The sequence below is a fragment of the Solanum tuberosum genome, unplaced genomic scaffold (genome assembly GCF_000226075.1).
Source record: "Solanum tuberosum cultivar DM 1-3 516 R44 unplaced genomic scaffold, SolTub_3.0 scf00098, whole genome shotgun sequence".
In the NCBI taxonomy this organism is placed as follows: domain Eukaryota; kingdom Viridiplantae; phylum Streptophyta; class Magnoliopsida; order Solanales; family Solanaceae; genus Solanum; species Solanum tuberosum.
In genome coordinates, this window is record NW_006239026.1 from 1,649,765 (window position 1) to 1,665,126 (window position 15,362).

A 15,362-nucleotide genomic window follows, 5' to 3' on the forward strand; every position below is an offset into this window, starting at 1 on the left:
AACCCCACCCTCTTCCTGGCTAGAAGCCTAGAGCTGAATGAAAGGCAAAAGATTATTTAACCAACTCCAAAGGTCCCAAACTATAGTACCATTCCCGAGTATGAGTCAACATCAAGAGAAGAAATAATTTTATTAAAAATCACATGTAGCAGAGACTACACAGAAACACAATAGAAAGTGATGCTGCCTTCGTCAAAGACATAAATGTCCATGACAGCCAGATGTCCGTGTTAGTAATATGAACACAGAAGTGTATAAGCACATTACCTCTGTACGAATAAGATCACTGAATTGACTGAGAGGTAAAGGATTCAAAGATGCAGGTTTTCTCTTTGGGATCTCATTGTAGCCATAAGCAATTGCAACATCCTTCAGAAAAGGACAGAGAAGTTGAATCCATATAAGAACAAAGCCAGAAAAGCTATGGTGGGATAGTAACTATAAGCAGTGATGCATCAAAACAAATACCTCCGCTACATCACATGGATGAAGAACGTCACTTCTTGTGGGAGGAACAGATACAACAAACTTGACTTCTTTATTTTCTGATACAGATTTCTCTGCACGCAATTGCATTTTATGCAACAAACTAGCCACCTGAAAGTTGTTTAGCGTCTAAAGAAAAATTTCCATCTTCTTTTCTACTCACAGAATAATACAGACACAGGTCCATCACATAAAAGAACAAAGAGACGAGCAACTACTGCCACAAATTTTGAAGGAGCATTTAAACAATGTACTGAAAATTCTGAAGTGGCGATGTTATTAAAGACAATAAAAGTACCATTAGTGCATGGGATGACCAAACACTAAGCCAGTGGATCAAAATCATACTGTAGCCTCACGTTTGATGCTACTTTCTAAAGCACATCCAAGACATGGAAAAGCAATTCAAAGAAACTAAAAACTTAAAAAACTTTCTTGATTAGGATTAGTTATTAATATCATAGGAGTAATTGTCAATTTGTCATGAAGATAAGATGATAAAATGAGAGAAACTACTGTATACATGAAAAGAGATAAGAATTAGAGAATGAATGACAAAACTCTATAATACCTTATCCTCTGGTAATTGAACTCCAATGATGCCAGTAATGTAGGACAAAGGCACATTCATGTTGTAGATTGAAAGATCGGGACAAACATACGATTTTCCGTCAGGATATGTAACTTTAACTGGTTCAACTTCAAACTTCCGCTCACAGTACACTGAAAACATAGTTACCTAGATACAATATATTAACTAGTTAGAGTCCCAGCAAACCAAAGGAGGAAAAGAAAATGAACTTCTAGTTCCAACCATCGTGTTCAGAACAATGTTGGCCTTCGTCAAATCTGTGGCTGTACATTCTATAAACACGTTCTTTGTTTTCAGTGAAATGGCTGAATGTGCACCATTAATGATGGGGGGTAAAGACAAAACAGTCCTGCAGAACAAAGAGTGACTAATGAGTTGTAGAAAGATAGTGGCCAAACTTCATCAAGAATCTGCCACTCAACAAAATCATTTTGGGGAGTAGATATAATCTCATCCGGAACCTTCTTTAGTCTAATAGAAAGCACCTTATAGATTATCTCATAGATGTTACCCACTAGAATAATAAGTCTAATTCTTGATGCTCATTGTTCCTTCCCTTTTAGGAATGATGATAATAAAAGATGCATCAAGACTCTTTTCAAACTCTATCCCCTCCTGAAACTCCCTAATAGGTGCATCACCTCACCTTTAAATGTATCCGAACCCTGCCGAAAGAATGCCAACGTGAACCCATTTCGCCCCAATGCTTTATCCACCACACAATAAACAATCGCCTCCCTCACCTCCTCTTCCCCGATCTCCCTCTCCAACCACCCCGCCTTTTCCTCTAATGCCCCCAATTTTGGACTCCACCATGCTTCGTAACGATCTAGAAACCTAAGCCGCCTCTTCTGTCCCCTCCACCCCCTCGTGCATTTCCCTTCCCACTTCAAAGGAATCTATTGAATGACTCTGTTTTCAGCTTGCTACTCTACAAGAGAATCGTTTTTGAATCCCCTTCTTCCAACCACAACACCCTCGCTCATGTCTTTCAACTAGCTTTTTGTTTCCAAACATTATTATAAATAAAAGTATTACTTTATCTAAAAAAGTACATAGGTCATTAGGCATGCAATGAAGTAAAGTAATGCAGTAAGATAGCTCCAAATGGAAAGGCCCATTTGTAGACTGGATACCTTTTACAATCATATATAACAGGGTACACGGGTGAATTCTCGATTATGTGTAAAAACTTCTTCAGCTTCAAATCCGACTGTAAATCAGTGCAGTGATGAGTTAGAGATGTCCTTAAAGTACAAATAGTGGATCTTCAAGATAATAATAAGAACAACAATACAGATGAAGAATAAAAGGATAAGTTGTAACTCACTTTGTAAAATTCCATCAGCTCATCAGCTCTGAAGTTTTTGGTCTGAAAAAACAACCACAAAATATCAGCTTAAGCAACACCATAAGCCAACTGCTAAAATAAAACAATTACCTGCTTCAATGGCACAAAATTTATTTCTGCAGGAGGCAATGCCTGAAATTAAAGGGGAAAAAGTTTAAACATCCACCATCTTAAACTACATAGGGAAAAGAATGCAGTACACAAGAATCAGATTTTTAAGAAAAAATCAGTCTGTCCTTCCAATATGGAGCCAACCAAATACAGGAATAACTTTGAAGGTTAAAAAAAATGGGAATAACTTTAAAATGAAGTAGGTATAACAACTTGCATATACCTCATATGTGAAAGGTCCTTCAATTGTATCTAGGTCATGGGTACCAATTGCCACCAAGGTTCTTCGCCTATAAAAACCGAAAAGGAGAAAAAACAGCATACCTAAGCGTAAGCAAGAGAAAACATACACAGGACTCTTTCAGATAATAAAGATGTGATTCCCCAAAATACTCGAAGTAGTTTGTATGGATACTTCTCATGGAAAACAATTCAACAACGACAGCAATAAGAGGAAGAAGAAGAAGCAGCAGCAGCAGTACTGTCACCACCACCAGTCCACCACCATCCAAGTTTGTGGAGTAGTGGTTCGTAAGTGGATAAAAACTATGGGAGATCAGGGTTTAAATACCAAAAGTGGCAAAACTATGATGTGATTTCTTCCCATTTTGTTGTAATGGAGTGTGTCCTGGTGGGAGGTGGCAAGCACCTAGTGTAATAATCAAAGTGTGTGCAAACTGACTCAAGAAGATTGTTATTAAATAAACCAAAAAAAGTAACAATGAGGAAGAAAAACCTTGTGAGGATTTCATTATGTGATAGAGGACTTTTCTAAATTCCACTCATTATTCAAATCCAGATAGAGAAGGAATGAAAAGCAAAGTGATGATAACAAATTCAGTGGCTAAGAATGGCACTTCTGCCGAAGAAAATGCCAAGATGAGAAGTTGGAGGTTATAGGAAAGATATATAATATACTAGTTAAGATACACAAATGAAGAGATTGTCAAAATCAATGATCCTCTACAGGGGGGAAAAGAACAAGAAAGGATGATAACATCTAACTTATGCAACAACATACCCAGTGTAATCGCACAAGTGGGGTCTAGGAAAGGTAGAGTGTACGCAAACCTTACCCCTACCTCATAAAGATAGAGAAATTGTTTCCAAAGATCCTTGGCTCAAATAATTGAATCCCCCTCCACAAAAATAGATATAGATGTAAAAGAAATAAATACAGAAGAATTTAAGCAATTTTATTCAACCCAGCTACTTTTAACAGTATTAACACCTTTATACTTTCTCCTCCACATGTAAAAAATACACCCTGCTTTCTATCTTTACATATTCTAGAGAGATCTAAAGACTAGGTTTACCAAAAACTTGCAATGATTTCACATGTCACCTTCAAGTTGGATAATTGTTATATAACCACTTAATCAACCCTTCCACCTTTAACAAATGCTTAGAACTTTGTGATAAGATAACTACAATAAATACCAGACTTTTGCCTCGACAGGGTTATCTTTTTTATGTCTTGTGCTATTATAATTGTTGTTATGCTAGTATAACTTTGAGTTCTTCCTTACTTTAACCAACAATAAAAGCTGCTAATTGTTTTGCATAGAGAGGGCAGTATCAAAAAGTGACCCTATTTACCACCTAGAAGTTCTCATCAATAGAAATTTTAAAAGAAGGCTTGTAAAATTGATCTCTAAAAGGGAAATTACATAAGTTGCCCCCTAAATTTATCCGGAAAAGTCATTTACACACTTCCACTTTACCAGCGACCCCTTACCCCTTATTCTTTTTTGAAGTGGAAGTAATACCCCCTTGAGTGATGATGCGGCAGTGGAAGTGTGAACCCCTTTCTTCAGCACATGAAAGGCATAAAAAAAATGCTAAAAACAGATTAATCTGTACAGGTGGCAGCTTACAATCAGTTGTTATAATAATTTACTTACGGTAAAGATATGACACTTGGGCCTAACTCAACCCCAAAAGCTAGCTAATGAGGGGAGGTTTGTCCAAGTCCATATAAGGAGACCAATTTCCCATCCCTCTACCGATATGGGACTTCTTAACACTCCCCCGCATGCCCAGACCTCAACTGGAGTGTGAACACTTCTAAATGGGGGCCCAACATCGGTGAACAACAAACTGGGTCAATTACCCATCCCTCTACCGATGTGGGACTTCTTAACACTCAACTTAAAATTTTCCCTTTATTACTTGGTTTTTTACATTTTTTTCTTTTTGTTTCTTTTTCTTTTTTCTCCTCTTTATCATTACTAAGGCCATCAAATCACCATTGCCACCATTACTACACCTCTCCCGTCAATGACCTCTTCATTCTCCTCCATTCTTGCTGTTAAATTAGGTCTTAGGCCTAACTCACACCCCAAAAGCTAGCTCAAAGGGAGGAGGATTGCCCAAGCCTTATAAGGAGTCCACCCATCTCATTAACCACCGATGTGGGACTTTTGTCATTCTTTAACACTTGCCACTTCTATTTCCATCACTATTTTCAAGTTTGTTTTTTTCCACTTGTTTTCCTTCTCTTTTTTCCTTTCCATTAAACCCACTTGAATCTATATCTACGCCAATCATTAGTCAACAAATTTGAATCTTTAATTTTTAAAAACATAAAAAATCAGACATTGCTAAATGACTAGAGTCTTGTTCCATTAATGCTTTCCGATAATCAATTTTCTTGTCAGGTCTTAGTTGTGTCTTCTTTATTTTCTTGTATAAAATGGAGAACCGAAATGAATTTAGTAGGTTGTTTATGGTGCACGTTAACTTGTGGCCTTGGAAGATGACATGGAAAATTAATGTACCTCACAAGGTGGCTTGTTTCACCTGGTTGGTAGCTAGGGAAGCAGTACTAACTCAGGACAATCTAATGAAAAGGGGAAGACAATTATGCTCCAGGTGCTTTTTTTGTGAAATAGAAACAGAGACAACAAACCATCTCTTCCTCCATTGCAGAGTGACTAAGAAATTGTGGCAGGTCTTCTTGAATTTGAGGGGCATCAGCAGGTCCATGCCAAGACACACCTCAGATTTTCTAGCATGCTGGAATAGAGAAGGGAATATATCAGGTCACAGGGAGAGATGGAAGATTGTCCCTACTTGCATCTGGTGGAAAATTGGAAGGAAAGGAACCAGAGATGCTTCGAAAACAAAAGCATCCCTTTCCAAGGTATGAAGTTGAACTGCCTTATAACCCTGTATTTTTGGTGTAATCATGTCCTCCCCAAAGTGGTAGAGGCTATTACTCACTTTTTAGATTGGTGTAACCATGTCCTCCCAAAGAGGTAGAGGCTATTACTCACTATTTAGATAGTTTAGGAGGGATAGATGATAGATCTTTTGGTTTTGCTTATTGTATACTCCTGATGTAATTACTACTGAAATACACCATTGTTGTATTGCTATAGGTTAACTTTCTCAAGAAAAAAAAAGTGTGTAAATGAATTTTTCAATTAAGTTTAGTGTGCAACTTATATATTCTCCCATCTTAAAAACATTACTCCCACCGTTTCAAATTGAGTGACATGTTTTAGCTTGGCACATAATTTAAGAAAGTAAAGAAGACTTTTAAATCTTGTGGTCTGAAATTAAAGATCTGTCAAATGTACCAAAATGCTCTTTAATCTTGTGGGATTAAACATGCCATGTGGAAAGTTGAAACTAAAAAGTTGCTAAAAGGAAAAGGTCATTTTTTATGGACTAAAAGGGAAAATAGGTCAAATAAATTAAAATGGATGGAGTAGAAAATAAATGGTGCATTGTTAGCGCAAGATAGAGACATGCTTTATGCCTATGCCAAATAATGACTTGTGTTCTCATTGAGGTGAAATAAATTGCATTTCTTATCCCCCATAAACTCTAAAAAAAACTTGAAAAAATAACTACTCAAAATATAAATGGTGCATTGTTAGTACAAGATATGAGATATGTTGTATGCCTATCCTAAATAATGACGTGAGCCACTCATTGAGGTGTGTTGAAGTGTTGTAGCTTAAGCTGTTAGAGAGAGCACACTTTTATTATTAAATTATACTCTCAACAAGGTGAAATAAATTGCATTTCTTAGCCCATAAGCTCTAAAAGACCTTGAAAAAATAACTCCATTTTCTTTAGAAAGGTAACTCCTACCAGATTTGTAATCTTAATCATCAAATTTTATCGTAAATAAATCTCCAGTTCTAGATTCCAAATATTTTATAATAGAACGAGATTCATACCCAACATATATCCTCAACCTTCTTTGGGAACCCATCTTTGTGTGTTGTGGTGGAGCAATTAGAACATAAACCGCACAATCAAAGATTCTAAGATGAGAAATGTTTGGCTCTTGATCAAAAACTAATTGCAATGGGGAGATGTCATGATAACTGATTGACCTTATGCACACAGGTGTTGCTGCATACAAAATAACATGCCCCCCCCCCCCCTCAATAAATTATGTTTACACCAAAAAAAGAACAAACTAAGAAAATTCATCCTAATCTTTCGAATGGAATTGCTAGTATTTTCAAAATGTCTTAAGTTCCTCTCTTTCCATATTGTCCACAAAATACGTGCTGGACTTTTTTTTTTGCAACAAATAAGTTAACACGCATGATTAAAGTAATCCATTCATCTAGTCCCATTTATTGAACAAGCTAAGGTTTCTAAATAATTTCTTTACAAGTCAATTCCCATAAAAAGTAAAAAGAATAACTGAATGGTATCCAGCCATGTACAGAAGCATCATATGCTCACATAAGTTCAGAGAAACCAGGAAAATTTATCTAATATCTACTCATTGATTCCTCATGAGAGCTAAGGGCCCATTTGGATATGCGAGATGAAACCATGATATGAAATCATAATGAGATGAAATTGAAATCCTGTTGGACACGCAATTTGGATTTTTAAGAACTCCCTCCGTTTCACAAAGAATGACCTAGTTTGACTTGGCACGGACTTTAAGAAAATAAAGAAGATTTTTGAATCTTGTGGTCCTAAATTAAAGTTATGTCAAATGTACAAAATTGTCTTTTAATCTTTGTGGCCTTAAACATGCCACGTGGAAAGTTGAAATTAAAATGTTACCAAAAAAGAAAGAGGTCATTCTTTTTGAAACAGACTAAAAAGGAAAGGAGGTCATTCTTTTTTAAACAGAGGGAGTAGTATTTTTTGCTCATAACATAAAAAAACCAGCAAGTTACGAAAAATTATCAAAAATGCCCTAATTCTTTATACAATATTACTGAATAAGTAGATGTTCATACCAAAAGTGTAATACACTATCACAAAGCTATTCTAAAAAAAATACAACATTTATTGATCGAAATTTAGTTCAACAATAAAGTAAAATTGAACATGAGACATTTACCTACCAACAAAAATAACTTCTTTGTAAAGAATTACTAAATAGACATGTGACGCAAATGAGATAGCTTTGTGTAAACAAATAATATTTATGTTGGTGGGAGTAATAGTTATATCTGATATAAATGGTTTAAAGATTGATAAGAGTAATAATATCAACTATATATTTTGTTTACATATAAATAAATAAATAGTTGGTAGATACAAAATGGTGGATTTATTTTTTACTAAATATAAACTTGTGGATCAATTTTTGTATTGGAAAAATGTGAAATCGGAATATGAAATTCTCAAATCAAACTTTTGGAGAATTCGGGATTTCATCGCATGATTTGAAATCACAAGATGAAATTGCATGTCCAAACATTGATTTCATCCCATGATTTTTTCAAAACACGAGATGAAATCGCATGTCCAAGAGCCTACTAAAAATAGACCGCATAAGTACAAAGATTTACAGTATTTTTACAGCCGAAACAAAAAAGATCCAAAAGAGAATATAAGAATTCCATCCTTCTAGTGATCCGACATGCTTCAAGATGTCATTAAGCAAAATTTAACAAAACCAAAGAAATTAGAAGAGTTTGAAAGGTGTTGAATTGTGCAACCATCTCATCTAAGCTTAAGTTTTTAAGGTGAACACATTTTAATCACTTAATTATATAATGTCTCAGCACGCCATGTCACATGTGGGTTGATTCTTGTTCTTGGGCCAAGCATAGGAGATCTTTTTCTATGGTAATGATGTTTGAGCCCAACATTTTTGACAGATCATATTGAAGTGGGAGATCATCTCATTATAATAGAAAGAGCACAATTTTAATTACTTAATTTTCTTATATAATTGAGAAATCTTAAGGGCTAACGACGCATTCGGAACTCGGAAGAGTAAGCCCGTCCCTATATCTTTCTCCACTTAAATGCCAAGATTTTGTTTAAAGCATGGTCTGAACCATGTGCACCTAATCCACATTGCGCTCTTACCATTAGATTGAAAGCTTCGGGCAATTATTTAATTATATTATGTCTCAACAACAACAAGATACCCAGTGAATTATACTATGTCTCAACAACAACATACCCATTGAATTATATTATGTCTCCACAACATACCCAGAGAATTATATTATGTCTCAACAATAAAAAATTCAGTTGAAAAAGAAAAGGTGAATAGGAATTTCAAATTGCCCTCATATTCTAGTAATACCTGCAAATGTTTTGATGCAGCCTATCTTGTAGTTCAATGAAGCTATTGTACTTAGCCTCATCAAATGTTACACCTCTTAAAACAGCACATACAACATATGGACGAATCTTGGATGTCTAAACAGGGAAAGACAAATGTCAATGCAATATAGTTTCTTTATCACATTTAATGGTTGTATAATACTTAACACAGACATAACTTTAGCAAGTAGTACCTCTGTTTTCACACGCATTTCAAGCATAGATTCTTTACCAATATTCGCCACCTTATATGTTGGGATCGGGTCAAGCCCATTAAATATTCGAAGAGCTTGCGCTAGTCCTTCAAGACAAAGCAAATCATATCTGCAAAACCAGTTTGAATGAAAACATTTAAACATTTCTAAACAACCCCACTCCACTCCACTAAATTAAACTAAACTAAGTGCAATTCAAACATTCAAAGCATAATCAAAATCTCAATATCTTTCTACAAATTCAGGAAAATTGATTCTGCAATGTAATTATGAAAAGCAGGCAAGACCACCTGTTTGCTGGAACTTCAATTTTGTATATAGTCTCTTCATCGTCTTCCACTCCCTCTTCCTCCAAATGCTTCTCTTTTCTCTGTATTGCTTTTTCTGTAGTCTACATTTTTTGCACATCAATAAGCTCAATAGGTAACCAACAACCAAATACATGGATCAAATAAACTATCTGAAGAGATGAAAACACATACGACTATACAAATTACTCCTTACATCCCGAATATTACTGGTCCAAATTATAACAGCAGCATCAAATTTGCTCAATTCACAATTTTTGGATATAAAGTTTACATACTTGGAAAACCACAAATAACAAGTTTCATACAATATTGTGTTTCAATTACACAAAGCATACAAAACAAAGAGAATAACATTTCCTCATGTGTGAGTAATGCGAAGTTCAGTAGTGCTTACTATATCGTCGAGCTCAATACCAAACTGAAAGCACAATTCATCAAATTCTTCATCAGCTGAAAATTCATATAAAAAAAAATTCAATCTAACAGCGTAAAGTACTTTCATACGGAGCAGGAGATATATATATATATAAAGAGAGAAACTCACTGTAAGTGCAGCCAAGGGCTTCAAACAGACGGTCTCTTCCCACGCTAACAGTTGGCATGGTGACACCTGATTCTGAAAAAAGTGGCGGCGGCGGCCAGTGATCAGATGCAACCAGTGAGCCAAAAAATGGCAGGCGGCAAGGGTTCCGGCACAGTAGGTGAAGAAGACGAGCAACTCAATCTCCTTTTACATAACCAATATTACTGGAAAGTGCAGAAAAGTCCCTAAACTCGTAGAAAGTGAATAAAACTACCCTACATTTTAGTTTGGGAAAAGTGTCTAAACTATGTGAAAGGATTAAAAATGTCTTCCATTTATAGTTTAGCTCAAAAATGTTCTTATCGTTAATATTTTGGTTCAAAAATACTATTAAACTATGCGAAAGAAACAAAAATGCTCTACATTTGTAGTTTGGTCAAAAAATGCCCTTACCGTCAATACTTTGTTCCAAAAATAGGTAAAAAATGCTCATTTTTCAAATAAATATATTATTATTTTTTTAACACATTCTTTTTCTAATAATTTTTTTTAAAGGAAATGTTTATCTTACTTCAATTCAAAAAAAATAAAAATGAAAATATTTCTTTTTTTTATTGTTATATAAATATAAATTAATTATGGATATAATATGATATTCTTATATATATGACATATACTATCTGTCGAAAGGGTACATTATTTTATTTTAATTGATAAAAGGAGATTAAGAATATTTCCTACATTTTTATTTGTTAAAGTGATTTTAGAAGAAAGAAAACAAGAATAGTGTTCTTTAATAATATTTTAATTAGGAACAAGATGTGTTTAAAAAGAAAAAAAATATTTATTCGAAAAAGGCAATTTTTCACCCATTTGTAACTATAGGGACATTTCTGGACCAAAGTATTGACTGCAAGGGCATTGTTGAACCAAAGTATTGACGGTAAGAGTATTTTTGAGCCAAACTATAAACGGAGGACATTTTTGTTCCTTTCACATAGTTTAAGGGCATTTCTCACCCTTTTTCCTTTTAGTTTTTATAATCTAAAATTGTCCTCTAATTATTAAATTAAATAATAAAAATGAACATATAAATGTGACCTAATTGTTATTAATTTATTTTTATTTTATCCAAATAAAGTAGGATAAGAAACATGAAATGTTGATTTGTTTTCTATTTATCCATCTAAATTTTTTGGAAGACAAAGTCTGTATTAATGAAATGTTGAAAGTAATCATAAAATTGTTAAATCGGGCATAAAATGGGCATTTAAATTATGAATTGAGTCTCATATCAAATATAACTAGAGGGCATGGCCCGTGCTGAGCACGGGGCCAATATCTTGAATATTTTTATACAACTCAATCATAAAGAAATGCAAGTTAAATAGTTTTTCCATATATATGGTATGCTGCAATAATTTCACATTGAATTTGGTGTTTTAGTTCCAACCTTTTCAAAGAATATTAAAACATCAAATATCAATCAATAACCACAGGACTACAACATACCACCAATCACAATTAAAATTCGGACGAAGTAGTAGTCACAACACAGTCCAAAAGCATTGAAGCTTATCCTGGGCTCTCCAAGTTCTGTCATCCATCCGAGAAGATGAGCATTTGTAAAACCTCTCAATCTATTTCAAGAAGTGAATATAAATAAGAAGTTGAAAATGAACTATTTAGACATGAACACACATTAAGAAGTACCACCAATCAAAAATTAGTAGATCTGGTTCATAAAGTTACCGCAATAAACTTGAAAATGAAAGGAACTGCAGAATCTCAAGAATTATTTTGAGAATCTTTAACTACAACCTAGAGATATGAACATCAACTAACTTTAAAATCAAAATGATAAACTTAGCAGGTGAAGAGACTCGGAGTGCTCATATCTCATAAGGTTATTCGATATTTTCATTCTAGTAACACCAAGATCTAGAAGTTCATTCAGTGTTATATGTAAATACAAATAAAGTGAAATATTATAATAAATTGATATAAATCTCTCAAGTAAAATAACTTTTATGAAGAAATTTGAGGGAACCATATTCTCCAAAGGTAACTTCTTGTTCTTCAGGCATGAAAAAACAGCCCAAGTCTCCAAGAAAGCAAAATCAGAGCATACAAATCAGTGACTTCCAGACAGAGTACATACTTAAATGTATTTTTTTTTTTTTTTATAACCGAGAAATCTGTCTGTGACCCGCCCTTTGGACCAATCACAACCTTCTAAACTCGGTGGATAATGGGCCCGCCCCTCTACCCTTCTCCACTTAAATACTGGGCTTCGCTTTGCATGGTGTGGGGCTTGAACCTGCGACCTAAGCCACAAATCCTCCACCTTTTGCCACTTGAGCTAGGCCTTGGGGGCTCATACTTAAATGTATTAACATGTAAAAAATGCTATGCAATCAACCATTTCAAATGAAAAAAGAAGGTGAAATATTTTTCTGCTAAAGCATCATGTTATTCATCTTTTCAGGTGTACATATCATCTTGTTTATTCCCCTAATTGTCATTTGGTAATCGTGATATGTGCCTTGTAAACACCATATGCTTTTCTTCTGATATTGTCTTCACCACTTAAAATTGACAAAAACCATTTACATTCAATTTCCTAATCACAGATGAAGCTATGAAGATCAATTTCCATTAATAGAGACATTATCCCAGAAGGATTTGCTATGGAAATTAGTATACTAAGAGGCATTATCATAGATGAAACTTTCAATGCGCTCCAACATTCCAACTTTCTTAGGCTCCCGTAGCTAAAATTAACAAAGCAGGTAGAGGCGGAACATATGTTTAAAATTGATAAGTTCAAATTTAAAGGTTATTAGATTGAATTGATTGTACCTCTGAAATTATGGGCTCAAAATTAATATACATGTACATATTTTTACGACAATTCACACTAATCCCAACATAATTAATACTCCCTCTCCACTTATAATTGTTATACTGAAATTTTCGAAAGTCAGTTTGACTAATTTTTAAAGTCAAATTAGATTTACTTATTTCGATATTTTGAACAAAAAATTTAAATAATATTCAAAAACTATACGAAGAGTACTATAAATTTCATTTTTTTTACGAATGCAAAAACACGTCATAAAATATTAGTCAAAGTTATTATCATTTGATTCTAAAAAAAGAAATTATGACAATTAAAAGTGGACAGAGGTAGTATTTTTTTTCTAATAACATTTTAAGGAGAACCAAAGAAGGGTCATCTAATATTATTGTACCTCACTTGAAGTAAAGACTTATTCAATAGGTCCTCAAATTTGTGGAAAAATCTTCATTCTCTGTTCTAGGTGTGGATTTTATTACTATCTTAAATTTGTTCATTAATCTCAACGAAGTTGCATCTGGTGCTACTATCTTCCCTTTTCCATTTTCACCCAATCAACTGGTCCTAATAGACAACCTTAAGAAAAATAAAAATTTTAAAATTACAAACATTAAACCACAATTAATAAGATATGTATCCATTGATATGAAAAGTTCAAGTAATTGCAACAAAGAAATTTCTTCCTGGATGCGAAAGCTCATTTTTATCTCTTAGTACAATAACAACTTTATTAATTAGTTGTTCTTCCATTTATTTAACTGAACATAATAAGAATAGAAGCATGAAGGAAAACTCTACAGAAATTTGATTATTAAAATTAGTAACAAAATTAGAAATCCCTCAAGATTCTCTATGAAAAGACGGAACATAGAAAAGAAGCAAGAAAGAATATCGAGAATGAAGAGGGAAAACGGAAAGGCGTAAGAATGTACAAATGGTGTAATGGAAGCTAGATGTTCAACCAAAGTTAAAAGGTGGACATGTGTCTTCCCAAAAATGAAAATATGAGTTTGCAATTGAACTACACAATACACCTGTCTTATTCAATAAAGAGTAAATAAATGCATTTACAAAATTCAGTTAGTTTCAAGTACAATTTGCACTACTTTTGGTACAATAATTCATTGCCATGTTCGTACTCCAAAAGTGCCATTTCTAAGAGTAAAAATAATAAAATTTATGTAAAGATGTTAATTAATGTGATCGTCACTTCAACAGATTTTATTTAGACCAGTCAAAAATGTCAATTTGCATACAACTCAATTATATAATAATAAGCGAAAAAAATGATCAAAATGCATTTAAACAATGTGAAATTGAACAAAAATATCTTCGGTTAATAGCTTGATCCGAAAATGTCTTTATTATTACTTAGTGGATCAAAAATACCTTTCTAAAAATAAATATATATTTTTTTTTTAAACACATATTTTTCCTAGCAGGAATATTTTTTTACTAACAAATGTTTATTCTACTTTAATTCGGAAAAAAAAATATTTCTTATTTTATTATTTAAAAGTTATTGATATCTAAATGAAATTTGATGATAAATTTAAAATGATTATATATATGGCATAAACTATTCGTCAAGAGGGTACATGGAATTATTCTATTTTAATTGAAAAAATGAGATTAAGAATAAGAGATTATTTTCTACATTTTTATTAGTTAAAATGATTTTAAAAGAAAGAGTAATGTTTTATTGGGAATAAGTTAAAAAGAAAAAAAAATACTTATTCAAAACAGGACATTTTTGACCCATTTAGTAACAATAAAGACATTTTTGGATCAAACTATTAATCGTAAATATATTTTTGGACCAAAAGTATTAATGTCAAGGACATGTTTAGACCAAACTATAAATTGATAACATTCCATCACATAGTTTAAGAAAATTTTTGATATATTTTTTTGTATATAATAAATACATGCTACCTTTCAATGGTTGAAATATCAAAAAATAAAAATAAATCATCCAAAACTAGACATATAAATGAAAATTAATTATTTTTCTCTTTGTTAACATTTTTCATAGTAAAATAATTAGGGTTGAATAGCCAATCTTCTATCAGAAGCAAAAGAATGTCTATTATAAGGAATACTTTTATCATCAAACTGCATACAAATTTTTCCATCAGAATTTTGAATAATATGAGAATACTCAGAATTAGTGACAGCATCGGTCATTTGTTCAGGGGGTATAACAGAATCTAAAATCCAAGTAGTAGGAAAATTAATTTTTTCCCATTTTATAGGTCTTCTACTAGTGACCTTAGATCTGGCGAAATTAGTTTCTACCAAAATAGTTTGATTAGATGTATTATATAACTTACATCTAGGATTCAAAGTAGCAAGTAATTT

At 33.1% G+C, this 15,362-nt stretch overlaps 1 protein-coding gene across 1 annotated transcript in view; it reads right to left on the reverse strand.

Annotated features, from left to right (window-relative positions):
* LOC102579212 (phenylalanine--tRNA ligase beta subunit, cytoplasmic) overlaps positions 1–10,347 on the reverse strand; it is a 17,531-nt gene extending 7,184 nt beyond the window's left edge. Inside the window, exons 1-13 of the mRNA XM_006348492.1 lie at positions 10,163–10,347; positions 10,013–10,068; positions 9,598–9,698; positions 9,287–9,416; positions 9,073–9,188; positions 2,764–2,830; positions 2,520–2,561; positions 2,409–2,450; positions 2,215–2,291; positions 1,301–1,427; positions 1,058–1,225; positions 469–597; positions 268–369 (exon numbers count right to left, since the gene is read on the reverse strand). Of these exons, the coding sequence (XP_006348554.1) occupies positions 268–369; positions 469–597; positions 1,058–1,225; positions 1,301–1,427; positions 2,215–2,291; positions 2,409–2,450; positions 2,520–2,561; positions 2,764–2,830; positions 9,073–9,188; positions 9,287–9,416; positions 9,598–9,698; positions 10,013–10,068; positions 10,163–10,220 (1,215 nt within the window). The 5' untranslated portion in view covers positions 10,221–10,347. The remainder of the gene's footprint in view (positions 1–267; positions 370–468; positions 598–1,057; positions 1,226–1,300; positions 1,428–2,214; positions 2,292–2,408; positions 2,451–2,519; positions 2,562–2,763; positions 2,831–9,072; positions 9,189–9,286; positions 9,417–9,597; positions 9,699–10,012; positions 10,069–10,162) is intronic.
* Positions 10,348–15,362: the final 5,015 nt, after the last annotated feature.